The 14,249-nt window shown below is 48.6% G+C and overlaps 1 protein-coding gene across 1 annotated transcript in view; it reads left to right on the top strand.

Annotated features, from left to right (window-relative positions):
• LOC309325943 (mitogen-activated protein kinase kinase kinase 3-like) overlaps positions 1–14,249 on the top strand; it is a 105,458-nt gene that overhangs the window by 78,065 nt on the left and 13,144 nt on the right. The window contains exons 8-10 of the mRNA XM_081834351.1: positions 5,687–5,820; positions 8,440–8,513; positions 10,559–10,617. Coding sequence (XP_081690477.1) covers positions 5,687–5,820; positions 8,440–8,513; positions 10,559–10,617 — 267 coding nt within the window. The remainder of the gene's footprint in view (positions 1–5,686; positions 5,821–8,439; positions 8,514–10,558; positions 10,618–14,249) is intronic.

The following is a 14,249-nucleotide window of genomic DNA, read 5'->3' as shown; positions in this document are numbered from 1 at the left end:
ACTTCAGTACATAACAGCAGCAAAGGAAGCCGTTCCTCTTGGGCTGCAGCAAAACTGCAACCACAGAGCAGAGCGCGCTGCCATTGGCTAGGGAGTCAGAAAACCTTTCCTCATCAGAAAACAGGGGGCCGCTCCAGTCCCCAGCCCCCCCCAAAGTGTATTCTGCAATATGCCATTGATGCAGTGGATTTCCTTGTCTATTTTCAAGAACCAACTGATTCCAGGGGGCTGGAGCTGAAACACTAAAAGCCCGGTTTCTAGTGCAAGCTAAGCACACTTCTCAGCATTCAACACTCTGATGAGCACAGTCGCTGGGCAGGGGTATATGGCCGGAGATTTATCTGATTAGATAAATCTATCATCACTGTCAGAAGTAGTATGAATACCAGTTTTGGGGAATCACAGGTGTTGATGGATTCTTGGCCTGTTTACAGGTTTCCCATATGCATCTTTCTGGCCAGTGGCGTAGCGTGGGTTGTCAGCACCCGGGGCAAGGCAAGTAATTTGCGCCCCCTAACCCGTGGATTTTAGTAGGGGCAGAGAGCTGCGAGTGCGAGCGCCCCCCCCCCCAGATGTTGCGCCCGGTGCGGCCGGCCCCCCCTGCACCCCCACGCTACGCCACTGTTTCTGGCCACTGTCAGAAGAGGGTGCTGGACTGAATAGGCGTTGGGCCTCATCCAGCAGCTCTGCTCTCAAGGTCTTCAGATTTGACCCCATCCAGTTATCCAGCCGACAAGCTATGCCTTGAGGCAACTTGCTCTTTTTTCCTGTAGCTGCTACCACCAAAAGCCCCAGTCTTTTGCTGGAGAAGCGGGTAGGTTGCCACACATTCCCCCAGTTGCTGACACAAACCAGGGGCCTGTAATTTCTGTTTAATTGTCAAAGCTTTCCTCCCACCATTGAGACTGTGCCCAGAATTCTGGGATGGTTCCTTCTGAAACAAAATGTGCTGTTACATCGAGTCACTGCAGATGCTTCTTGTACTCGAACAAAGTTAACAATATTTTTTCCCCCTTTGGACTGCCAGCCTGTTTTCCCTGCCACACACAAACACCAATAACCCAATGGAATTTGGAACTGATGCAAGTTTGTTCCTGGCAGAGCCCATAAACTTCCGATGCTCAACACAGGGTTTATGGGGCTGCTTCATTATTTATTATTACGGAGGCCAAGGCCTGGATTTTACTGAGTTGTCCTAAATAAATCACTATGGCGATAAGTGCAATTATTATTATCATTATTATTATTAGGGCATGCTTGGGTGGAATGGAAAACTTTCATGGCTGCGGTGTAGGCCCTCCAAGACAGGGAATACTGAAAATCAAAACTTCGTTTCCTTTAAACAAAGCAACTTTCTGGTCCTCATGATTATAAGGAGGGGGGAGGGGGGGCAGGCAGAGATACACCTCAAGTTTTGATAGCAGTCCCTTGGAAGAAAAACCACTCTTGAAATGAAAAGCAGAATTGCAGAATTTGCCTGTCTTTACAGCAGAGTTTCAGGTACTTTGCAGTAAGGTTTTGAAAAACAAAAAAAGATAAGTTCAATCTTCAGTGTGTGTGTGTGTGCATGTGCACAAATACCGTATTGGCCCGAATATAAGCCGCACCCAAATTCAAGGGGCATGAGGAGGGAAAAAGACAATGCCCAAATATAAGCTGCTCCCTTAAAATTCTGCAGGCACTCACACCCGTTGCATTTTAGCATATGTCTGTTTCAGCAGCGGTAAAAGCCCATTTTTGTAAGGTCGCGAATTTAAGTCACGCTTTAACTTTTCACGGTCGGAATTTGGAAAAAGAAAGAAAGTGAGGCTTATATTTAGGCCAATACTGTATTGTTTGCTCAGGTGGAGCTATTACTAGATTACATTCATAGTCTTCCATATACCGGGGGCAGGATCCAGCCTCCTGTTTGGGTGCATCCATACGTGTAGTCAGATTTTAAGGGGTTACTTGGGGCTCGGTCACACAGAGCCCGGCTGCAGGGTCTATCAGCTGCATAGATGGTGGCTGAGACCCAAGAATAATGGCTGTGAGGTACGGAGCGGCTCCCCCTTGTGGCATGTCCATGGTGGCGCATGCTTCTGAGCCCTGTGAGTTCCTGGTTCGAGACCCCAGAGCCCCACAAAGTGCGGCGCCAAGCACACCCGTTGTGCCCTCCACGGTCCGGGGTCAGATGAGGTGCCCTGCTTTGGGTGGCACTGCTGTTGTTGACGCCCTGAATGGCCGGCGGCCGTTCAGGATCCTTATAACGGAGCCTTTCCTTCGCCTCGCTGGATCTCTGCGAGGAATGACGCCAAGACTGTGGCATTTTTCCGATGAGCAGCTTTTGGATGTGGCGAGGCAGGAGAAGGAAGCAGCGAGAAGGGAGCCAGGCAAAACACACACACACACACACAGCACCACCCCTGCTTTTTTGGAAGCAGCCAAGCGAGGTCACAGTGGATCTGGCTGTAAAATAACGGAGTGGAAAAGGACATTGAAAGGCCCCAGGGCCTGCCAGCCTGCAATGGCATCTCTCTTCATGGGACATGCTGTACTTTTTAATAACCTGGAGCGTGGGAGAACCCCACATATTTCTCTGCCCCTATCTTATTCACTGACTTAATGCGTTTATTGCTTTTATATCCTGTCTTGTTTTCCATGGAGCTCCGAGGGGACAGAACTGGTTTCTCCCCCTTCCTCATTACCCCCCATTTTTTTATTCATTTTATAACACAACTAAAAAAGACAACACAAACAGAAAAAACAATACAAACAAATTCTTGTCTTATCCTTATTTTTTCTAAGCATTGTTAAGTGAGCTTCCCCAAGTCCCCCCATCTGATTTTCATTTTACCTCATCTTTAGCAGTTTACATATATCATAATTTTTAACCATTTTTTAAATCACACTTACTTTTACCATAAAAATCTTCACATTTTATCACTTACAAATAATACTGTTTTAAAATACACGACCTTCTACTTCTAACCCTACAGCCTATATCCACTTCCAAAGCTATTCTAGAATTTAAATATTAACATATTTTTTCAAATATTCTTTAAACTTCTTCCAATCTTCTTCCACCTTCTCTTCTCTCTGGTCTCGGAGTCTCCCAGTCAGTTCAGCAAGTTCCATATAGTCCATCATCTTCATCTGCCATTCTTTGATAGTTGGTAAATCTTGTTTCTTCCAATTCTTCGACTTCCTCATTTAACTCCCTTAAACAACCCTGCATGGTGGGTTAGGCGGAGAAAACGGAGTGAGTGGCCGAAGGTTGCACCAGATGAGCTTCATGGTCGGGTGGGGATTTGAACCCTGGTCTCCCAGGTCTGACACTTTAACCACTGCTCCACACTGTCTCTCTATCTCTCTCTCTCCCTGCCCCTTAAGCCTCTCTTTTGAAAGAAATGAAGGGCGGGAGAAAGCCAAGCAGCAGAGGATTAGATTCCTAGATCTCTAAGGATCTCATGGGGGGCATAAATTGGCCCCCTCTCCCCCTCCCATTTTATCCTCACAACAACCCTGTGAGGAAGAGTTAGGCTTTCATTTCATTTTACAGTTGCATAAGTAACATGTTGTTGTTGTTGTTTAGTCGTTTAGTCGTGTCCGACTCTTCGTGACCCCATGGACCAGAGCACGCCAGGCACCCCGTCTTCCACTGCCTCCCGCAGTTTGGTCAAACTCATGCTGGTAGCTTCGAGAACACTGTCCCACCATCTCGTCCTCTGTCGTCCCCTTCTCCTTGTGCCCTCCATCTTTCCCAGCATCAGGGTCTTTTCCAGGGAGTCTTCTCTTCTCATGAGGTGGCCAAAGTACTGGAGCCTCAGCTTCAGGATCTGTCCTTCCAGTGAGCACTCAGGGCTGATTTCCTTCAGAATGGAGAGGTTTGATCTTCTTGCAGTCCATGGGACTCTCAAGAGTCTCCTCCAGCACCATAATTCAAAAGCATCAATTCTTTGGCAACCAGCCTTCTTTATGGTCCAGCTCTCACTTCCATACATCACTACTGGGAAAACCATAGCTTTTACTATACGGACCTTTGTTGGCAAGGTGATGTCTCTACTTTTTAAGATGCAACCATTCAAATCCTCCTCCCCAGGGGTGGGTGGAAGCCAAAACAGCAGAACCGTAATGCTCATAGCAATACAGCCTAGTGCTAATAGCAAGCATCAACACATCCCTGTGTGTTGCTCTCTGATGCAGATCACAAACATGGTGGCCGAGTGTGGACTTGAACCCAGCTCTGACTCCCTAGCCAATGGCAGCGCGCTCTGCTCTGTGGCTGCAGTGTTGCTGCAGCCCAAGGGGAACGGCTTCCTTTGCTGCTGTTATGTACTGAAGTTCTCACCCTGGGCCAGCAGGGGGATACCATAGATAGTTTTCACTCAGGTCCACATATGCAAATAAGGGATTGAAAGTGACGTTCAGCGATTGGATAGTTACAGAAAGTGGTTACTGTTGCGTTGTAGTGGAGCTCTATATAAGCAGGCTGGCTGAACCCTTCAGTTCAGTTCTGTTCTGGCCTGTGAATAAACAAGAGCTGTATGAAGTATCGCTGTGTCGTCTGGTATGTTCACCCACAACTTAACAGCTGCCATTTTCTGTGGAGATGTTTGCTCTTAGCATTGCCCCCCTGCCCCTTCTCTGCTGATAACCGGGAAACCCCCTTTGATCCGTGGGAAAACGCTTGCAGGAGGTCCCAGGTCCTCCCTCCAGCATCTCCAGTTAAAAACAGGACTCTCAAGTGCCACAGCATTACGGAGTCGCTCTCCTTTGCAGGCTCCTGGTACTTGCACTTGAATCCCTGGGCCTGGAGGCAGTTGGAGGGTGGATGGGGGCTAACAGATTGAGGTTGAATCCTGACAAGACAGAAGTACTGTTTTTGGGGGACAGGGAGCGGGTGGGTGTGGGGGATTCCCTGGTCCTGAATAGGGTATCTGTGCCCCTGAAGGACCAGGTACGCAGCCTGGGAGTCATTTTGGACTCACAGCTGTCCATGGAGGCACAGGTTAATTCTGTGTCCAGGGCAGCTGTCTACCAGCTCCATCTGGTACGCAGGCTAAGACCCTACCTGCCCGCAGACTGTCTCGCCAGAGTGGTGCATGCTCTAGTTATCTCCTGCTTGGACTACTGCAATGCGCTCTACGTGGGGCTACCTTTGAAGGTGACCTGGAAACTGCAATTAATCCAGAATGTGGCAGCTAGACTGGTGACTGGGAGCGGCCGCCGGGACCACATAATACCAGTCCTGAGAGATCTGCATTGGGTCCCAGTACGTTTCCGAGCACAATTCAAAGTGTTGGTGCTGACCTTTAAAGCCCTAAATGGCCTCGGCCCAGTATACCTGAAGAAGCGTCTCCACCCCATCGTTCAGCCCAGACACTGAGGTCCAGCTCCGAGGGCCTTCTGGCGGTTCTCTTATTGCGAGAAGTGAGACTACAGGGAACCAGACAGAGGGCCTTCTCGGTAGTGGCGCCCGCCCTGTGGAACGCCCTCCCACCAGATGTCAAAGAGATAAACAACTACCTGACATTCAGAAGACATCTTAAGGCAGCCCTGTTCAGGGAAGTTTTTAATATTTAATGCTGTACTGTTTTTAACACTTGATTGGGAGCTGCCCAGAGTGGCTGGGGAAACTCAGCCAGATGGGCGGGGTATAAATAATAAATTATTATTCTTATATTATTATTTCTCTGTTTTGCAGGCTCCTTGCACACCGGCCGCAGTTCTCCGCCCCCCGGGAGTGTCCCCGAAGAACAGCAGCAGATCGCCCGCCAGGGTTCCTACACCAGCATCAACAGCGAAGGGGAGTTCATCCCCGAGATGATGGACCAAAACGTAAGCTAGAACCTGGAAGCGATTGCCTTGCCTGTCTTTGTTTGGGGAAGGGCGTAAGATGGCAAAAAGTGACTGGGTGTCCCTTGCAAAACAAAGCCTTTGGGGGCTTTTTCTCTGACCTCCTGCGATTCTTTCTAATCGAGGCGCTTCAACCATGTGTCTCCGTCAACACAGACCGTTGGGTAACGGCCCGTCGTTGATGGGAGTTGCAGTCCAACAACATGTGGGGATGCCCAAGGTTGAAGCACTCTCATGTTGCTCTCCAACCTACTGTATTTTTCGCTCTATAAGACACACTTTTTCCCTCCTAAAAAGCAAGGGGAAATGTGTGTGCGTCTTATGGAGCGAATGAAGGCTGCGCAGCTATCCTAGAAGCCGGAACAGCGAGAGGGAGTGCTGCACAGCGTTCCCTCTTGCTGTTCTGGCTTCTGGGATTCAGAATATTTTTTTCTTGTTTTCCTCCTCCAAAAACTAGGTGCGTCTTATGGTCTGGTGCATCTTAGAGAGCGAAAAATACGATGATTTTCCTTAGGTTAGGTTGCTTGGAACCAATTTTATTATGTGGCACAGCTCCTTCTGGACTAGTTCAAGTGAAGGGTTGCCTCAGCGAATGTCCCTCCCCGCATCATCATAATTATGATGGTTGTTCCAAAAGCCTTGCACTCGGACACCTAGCCTGCCAAGGAAGATCGTTTTAGAGTCTCTTTTTCCCTGAACTGCTAGCCTTCCACATGCAGGGAGGTGGCTTTTTATCTGAACGCGGGGGAGTGGATTTCATGCTCTTTATTCAGCTCATAGTGGTGAGGAGGAATGAATGTTCCCCCCAAATATCTGCTTTATATACATTATTTACACAATGGGCTGCACGTGATTGGCTAATTCCGGGATTCTTCTGTAGGCCAATCAGGTTGTGAATTCACTTCCACCTGGAGCTGGATTGGGTGGCTCCTGCGGACCAATCATACTGCTGCATTGTTCTAGAACCAATCAGACTGCTGCATTCTGAATCCTATTGTTCTAGGACCAATCAGACTGCTGCATTCTGAATCCCATTGTTCTAGGACCAATCAGACTGCTGCATTTTGGATCCTATTCAACTCAGTACATAACAGCCGGTCTGTAAGTCTTAATATCCTCCGGTAGTGCCCAATTGGCCCTTTCGCATCACCTGACTTTCCAGGTCCAGGGGTAGCAGAGTTTCCTATGGCACATCACTCTGGCTATATCATGGGTAGGGAAACTAAGGCCTGGGGGCCGGATCCGGCCCAATCGCCTTCTAAATCCGGCCCGCGGACGGTCCAGGAATCAGCGTGTTTTTACATGAGCATTTTATTTAAAATGCATCTCTGAGTTTATTTGTGGGGCATAGGAATTCGTTCATTCTCCCCTCCCCAAAATATAGTCCGGCCCCCCCACAAGGTCTGAGGGACAGTGGACTGGCCCCCTGCTGAAAAAGTTTGCTGATCCCTGGGCTAGACTGAAGCTGGCCTACTGTTAATTGCCCCTCCACCCAGGAACACAGGGAACCGAGTCAGACCATTGGGTCTCACAGCTCACTATAGTCTGCACTGATTCGAAGCGGCACTCTAGGATTTCAGGCAGGGAACTACCCCACACCAGCCCTATCTGGAGATACCAGGAACCGAACCCGGGACCTTCTGCATGCAAAGCAGGTGGTTGCCGCATTTGTGGGACAGCGACTCCTGATTCGCATGCCCCCTGCCACAAGCTTCACCGTATAGTGGTAACTCAGGTTACATACGCTTCAGGTTACAGACTCTGCTAACCCAGAAATAGTGCTTCAGGTTAAGAACTTTGCTTCAGGATGAGAATAGAAATTGTGCTCTGGCGGCGCGGCAGCAGCAGGAGGCCCCATTAGCTGAAGTGGTGCTTCAGGTTAAGAACAGTTTCACGTTAAGAACGGACCTCTGGAATGAATTAAGTACTTAACCCAAGGTACCACTGTATTACTTAACTGAAAGGCTGGAGCATTATATCATGGTCCCTGCACTACAGTGGTACCTCGGGTTAAGTACTTAATTCGTTCTGGAGGTCCGTTCTTAACCTGAAACTGTTCTTAACCTGAAGCACCACTTTAGCTAATGGGGCCTCCTGCTGCTGCCATGCCGCCAGAGCACAATTTCTGTTCTCATCCTGAAGCAAAGTTCTGAGGTATTATTTCTGGGTTAGCAGAGTCTGTAACCTGAAGTGTATGTAACCCAAGGTACCACTGTATGGGAAACACCGTCCCTCTGAAAACCAGTTGCTAGGAATTGCAAATGGGGAGACGATTGTTGCAGTCATGATCTCCTTGCAGGCGTCCCAGAGAGCACCCCATTTTCCTACTAAGCCCCCGGCGGCTGCTCTCATTGGCAAGCTGAGGTCTTTTCGTTCCGTGATGCTATTGCGACCTTTCTCATATTTTTAACATGACAACAACGAGATCCAAAATCGCTCCGGGTGAGTTTTGGCAGAAGCCGAGCACAGATGTGCAGTGTGCGTCTCGATGCCAAAAAAAGAGGGAGCTTTCATTGTTTCTTTAAAAATTTATGAGTCTTTCTGTCTCTTTCTCTCTCTCTCTCTCTCCCCTGCTTTCTTTCCTCCTTTCCTCTCAAAAAGTTGTTGGAGCCGTTCATCAGCCCAAACGACTCGCTCTCGTCAAGCTGTCAGTCCCTGGATAGGTCTGGAGACAGGTAAGCCAGATATGGTCGTCTTTACGGCTAGTGGACCAAGATACCTGAAGGGGCTGCCTATGTCCATACCTGCCCACATGGTCCTTGAGGTCATAGCCTGGATGATGCCCAGCAGATGGCAAGATGGGAGGAGAGCATAGAAGGTTCTCATCATCACTGGAGGTCTTCAAGCAGAAGCAGGAGAGGACCATCTGTTGGGGAAGACCGTCTGCCTCAAGTTGTCCTGCACACTTAGCAAGGAGCTGGATACTCTAGAACAGTGTTTCCCAACCTTGGGCCTCCAGCTGTTTTTGAACTACAATTCCCATCATCCCTGACCACTGGTCTTGCTAGCTAGGGATGATGGGAGTTGTAGGCCAAAAACATCTGTAGTCCCAAGGTTGGGAAACACTGCTCTAGAAGGCCCAGTTCATCTCCACAAGCACTCAAGACGGGTCTCTGGTAGTTTCTCTAGTGATGAAGAACATGAGCTGAGAGGCCTCCACCTCAGATGTCACCTTAGCTGTGAACAAATTGGGTGGCCTACGGCCCTCACTGACTGTTACAGGAGACGTATGGCTACCACTGACCTCATCTCCCCCCTAGGTCTCCCTGGCAACGTCCAGTAAAAGAAACATGTGCCAGGACGTCATCACATTTGTTCTCTCCCGTTTCCCCGCACTACACTTAATTGGCTTTTGCTCTTGGGGTGTGAGAAAGCGCCACAGGCCAGGACGCCCCGTTTAAGTATTTGCTTCATTAGTTGCTACCAGGAGGTGAGGGAGAAGTATGGTTGCCTCCTCTAAGGGCTGGTCAGCGGAGACTGCCGTGTGAACGGCAAAATGGTATCGCTGGCCTGCCTTGCAAGTCTGTCGTGCGTGAATTGGTTCAAACGCTTTCCAAATTTGGGGTCCACAAAGTCACACTTGTGAGACTCACAAGGCCCTCAAACACCTGCCCTCTCCTGTCAAGGCCTCCTACTCCTTCCAGATGTTTTTGTTTCTTTGGGGCTTCTTGTATAGTTGGGGGCTGCCTGTTGGGTGAGGCTGTTACCTCCTTTTTAGTCTGGTTGTTATTATTATTATTATTATTATTATTATTATTATTACTTATTTATTCAACTTATACACCACCCTATACCCAGAGGCCTCAGGGCAGTTTACAATAAGACCACAACATACAAAATCAAACCAAAAGCAGTAACCCAATAACCTCCCCCCCCCCAAAAAAGCCACATTCTAAAAGGGTGTTGGATGTCAACTAAAGGCCTGGTTAAAAAGGAACCTTTTTGCCAGGCGCCTAAAGGTGTACAGTACAGTTATACCTCAGGTTACAGACGCTTCAGGTTACTTTTTTTGGGTTACACCGGAACAGGTTAATTCCGGGTTTTGGTGGCCGCGCATGCATAGAAGCGCTAAATCGTGCTTTGCGCATGCGCAGAAGATCCATCCCGCATGGATCACGTTCGCAACCCGAGCATCCACTGTATAATGAAGGCACCAGGTGAATTTCCCTGGGGGGAGCATTCCATAGATGGGGAGCCACTGCAGAGAAGGCCCTGTTGCCACCCTCTGGACCTCTCGAGGAGGAGGCATGTGAAAAAGGACCTCAGAAGATGATCTCAGGGTCCGGGTAGGTTCATATGGGAAGAGGCGGTCCTTGAGGTATTGCGGTCCTGTCTGGAGTGTGCATGGCAATGTTTGGCGAGCATCACCAGCTTTCCTTCTCTGAAATGGGTACATATATATTTTTTGACATACCCACAACAGTGTCACAGATTTCCAGATTTGCCCTGGGGCCCAAAAATGCTGGGGACCCCTTCTCTCAAGTAATGTTTCTCCAGATTGACAACAGCTCCCATTGTCCCCAGCCAGTGTGACCAATGGTCAGGGATGATTTGAGTTAGAGTCCAAAACTTTTGGAAGCCATGAGGTTTGGGTTTCAATAAAAGCGCAATATAAATGCAAAAGTTTACTACTGTTTTGGCGATAGTTGTATTAGAATAAGTGATGCTGAAAACCAGGGCTATGTCACTGGGTCTAATGCACCTCTTTCTCTTCATGCAGCCCCCCTTTTAGCCAAGCACCTATTTCAAGAAGGGACAAAGACAGCCTTGATTGCCTAGGTAAGTTCCTCTGAGCCAGCATTGTATACTGTCGCCAAGAGAGGTCTCTAGGGATGTACAGAGGTAGCAATTTCCACCCCAACCTACATTGGTTGCAATCAGCGCTGTTTCTGTTCCATTGCAGTTTGGCTTCTGCCAAAACTATGTCACTTACTCGCTAGCTGCTGTGGCCAAAATGAATGCAAATTAATCACGTAATTAACTCCATTGCATTTCGGTGGAAGGGAAACATCAGGACAATTCAGAAAACGTTATAATTTCTTGGGAGGGGAGTTGTTATTTTGTTGTTTTTGTTTTAACTATTTTTATTTTTGCTTGTATTTTTGTCTTGCAAACCACCCTGAGATCTTGTGACGAAGGGTGGCCAATAAACCTCATTGTTAAAATGCAACATTCATGGACCAAAAAAAAAAAGCAAAAAAAAAAAAAAAGCGACAGTGAGTGCTGCTTATGTTTGCTTGTGTTCCTGACCTCAGGCAAACATGCAAATTGTGGAAATTTCTGCTCCTGTTTTCATTTCCAACATCCCTGGAGATACCCTGAGAATCTCATGAGACTGCTGAAGGCTAGACTGTGAGAAGTCCTTGAGTGAAATGATGCCATTCCATGTTTTTCCTTGGAAAGTCTCATCTCTTATATCCCTACCTGATCCTTGAAGTCTTGCATGCTCAGCTCATATCCGCCAGTTCCGTTTTGTTGGCACAGTTTTGCGGAACCCGCTCCCTGCTGAACTTCAGGCCCATACTGAAGAATCATTTCTGATTCTGGGGTTAGGTTTTATCTCTGTTGTATTTGTTCATCTTGCGTGGTGAGTTCCCATCCCCATCAGTGGAAATAAGGGCACATGACACAATTATTACGGTTAATGGGCTAAATAAGGCCACAACTTTATTGGTTACAGGTGATGAGCGGTATTGGCTTAGGCATTGGTCCTAACCGACTACAGTGGTGCCCCGCAAGACGAACGCCTCGCAAGACGGAAAACCCGCTAGACGAAAGGGTTTTCCGTTTTGGAGGCGCTTCGCTAAACGAATTTCTCTATGGGGTTGCTTCGCAAGACGAAAAAATCTTGCGAGTTCCCGCCGGTTTTTTCCGCTCCCCCCCCTTTCCTAAGCCGCTAAGCCGCTTATCAGCTGTTCTGCTGATAAGCAGCTTAACAGCTGATCGCTAAAAGCCGCTAGACCGCTAATAGCGCTAATCCGCTAAGCTGTCAATGGGCTTGCTTCGCAAGACGAAAAAACCGCTAGACGAAGAGAATCGCGGAAGGGATTCTTTTCGTCTTGCGAGGCACCACTGTATATCTGACTCCAGCCCATCCGCTAGAAGTCCGGGAAGGGTTAACCACCAGTAGGGGGAGTCCTGCTGATGCACATCAACTAGGAACTCCCCCGGGGTCACCGCCAGGGGGCGTGCCTTAGGCCTAACCTTTGGACAGGGCAACGCCCCCCAGAATCCTTTATGGGACTACCCTTCAATATGTGGGGCAGGTGATGGCGCTTCCTCCCCTCTTCCATCTACAGAGCAATACCAATGCCTAACTGCCAATACCAAGGAAGTTGTGACGATTTGCTACAAGGTAGGCGAAAACCAAGTGGCTGGTGCCAATTTGCCAAGTGGAAAAATTCCTACCAGGCCCCTTAACGGCGACCCACCAAGGTCCATAGCAAGGTCAAGGAACGAAAACCTTATAGGGTGGGAGGGTGGGAAAAGCAGGAACAGCTGACAGGCGGCAAAGAGGGAGATCCCCAGCCGCGTCCTGCCTTTATAGGGTAGGCCACGCCCCCTGAGCTGGCCGATTGGCCGGCCAGGGGGTGACACGGCTGGGAATCCCCCCAATCACACGGGGCTATGTTCCAGCCGCCGCGCGCATGGTGGGGCTGTGAAGCCTGCAACTCCACCTCCTCTAAAGGGCGGAAGTGGCTTTACTGTGGTCCGCTTATAGGTTACTTCAATTCAGCAGTATGCAAGGTGCCCATGTAGATAAGATAACAAAATTACCTGAGGACTAGAACCCTGAGAAGCCAGAGGGATGGAGCTGTGGCAAAAACTGGGCAGTTGCACTGCTGGTCAAGCATACCCAGACAACAGGCGTTTTGGAAGATGGAGAACATCAAAATCGCACACGTTAACTCGCAGAGCTCTGGTTTGAGAAGCCTTCGCTTGAGCGCACATGTGCAGCTGGTGAAATCACGAAAAATTTCATCATTGCTGCATCGTAGTGACCTCTGCTATTAAAAAATGAATGCGTGGCAGGGGGCCCAGAGGATGAAAAGACAATGTTTGGCTCGTGGAGGTGCCACTGGGCTGAGGCATGGAAGTCGAGCGTCAAATAAGGCCAAGGGATCCTGTGAAGTTTTAATATGCCCCCTGGGTCGCAAGGCTCAAATTTCCCTTTCAAAGACTGTTCGCCAGAGCCTCGAGGATGTGGCTGGGTTTGTAGGCCCCTTCCCTGGCTTGCTGTTCACGCTGATGGTGCGACCATCGCTACATGCTCTGCTCCTAGAAGGGGGTGGGAGGAAAGCCCCCTTGGCTCTAAAACAGGGTGTCCCAAACCTGGGTCTCCAGCTGTTTTTGGACTACAATTCCCATCATCCCTGACCACTGATTTTGCAAGCTCAGGATGATGGGAGTTGTAGTCCCAAAACAGCTGGACCTCCAAGTTTGGGAAACCCGACTCTAAAGGGGTAACCGTCGAGTAGTGGCTTTGCGAGGTCGGTGAGTGGAGGATTTTTGACTGAGTTAAAAGTGCGGCAATGGAAAATTGGGCAGCGGAAGACGGTGAACCCAGAGATAAGCTTTTTGCAACAATATACCTTTTAGATTTGCCGCCTGGTTAATGCTGTGCCAGCAGATAGCCCTCGAGTTGCATCCGTTTTGGTGATCTGTGGTGTGTGTGCATATATATGCAAAATTATTATTTTTCAGCAAGCACACACACATTCCTTGCTTTCATTTGAACCATCCGTCATGTCTCAGAGAGGCAGCTGGCTACCATTGTAACATTCTTGCACCAATTAAATGTGGCACGTAGAAGGCGGAATTTGAGTTTAGGGTGAAGCCACACTTCCTCCAGTTTTTCCCCACAAATATATTTTCCTTGAGGGGCCCACGTGTAATTTCTTAGCCCTTTCCCCTCTTAACAAAAGCAGCTTGGAGGAGCAGCAGCAGCATCAACAAAATCTGCAAAAAGAATCTGGAGACCCTGTCTGCACCTTACGTTTAAATCACTATGATACCACTATAACAGGCGTGGTTTCCCCCAAAGCATCCTGGGAGGTGTGGCTTGTTATGGGTGCCAAGAGAGAAAAAATCTGGTAACCTTACGCTAAGAGACCCCTGTTCCCCTCACAGAGCTACAATTCCCAGACTTCCCTAGGAAGAGGGATCAACAACTCTAGGAATTGTAGCTGTGTGAGGCGAATAGGGATCTCTTAACAACTCTCAGCACCCTTAACAAACTACACTTCCCAGAATCCTTTAGGGAAAACCGTAGTTGCTTAAGGTAGTAAGCTTTAAATGCAAGGTGCAGCTGTGGCCATGGTTTGTTGTTCTGCTCTTAGTTCAACACAAAACATGATCAAATATCTCAACATGACCATGTACAATCTTAACGTAAGTGCTGCCATCTTGGA

This window comes from Podarcis erhardii (assembly GCF_964252035.2).
Source record: "Podarcis erhardii genome assembly, chromosome: 12".
NCBI lineage: Eukaryota > Metazoa > Chordata > Lepidosauria > Squamata > Lacertidae > Podarcis > Podarcis erhardii.
This window is presented reverse-complemented; position numbering and strand designations above follow the sequence as displayed.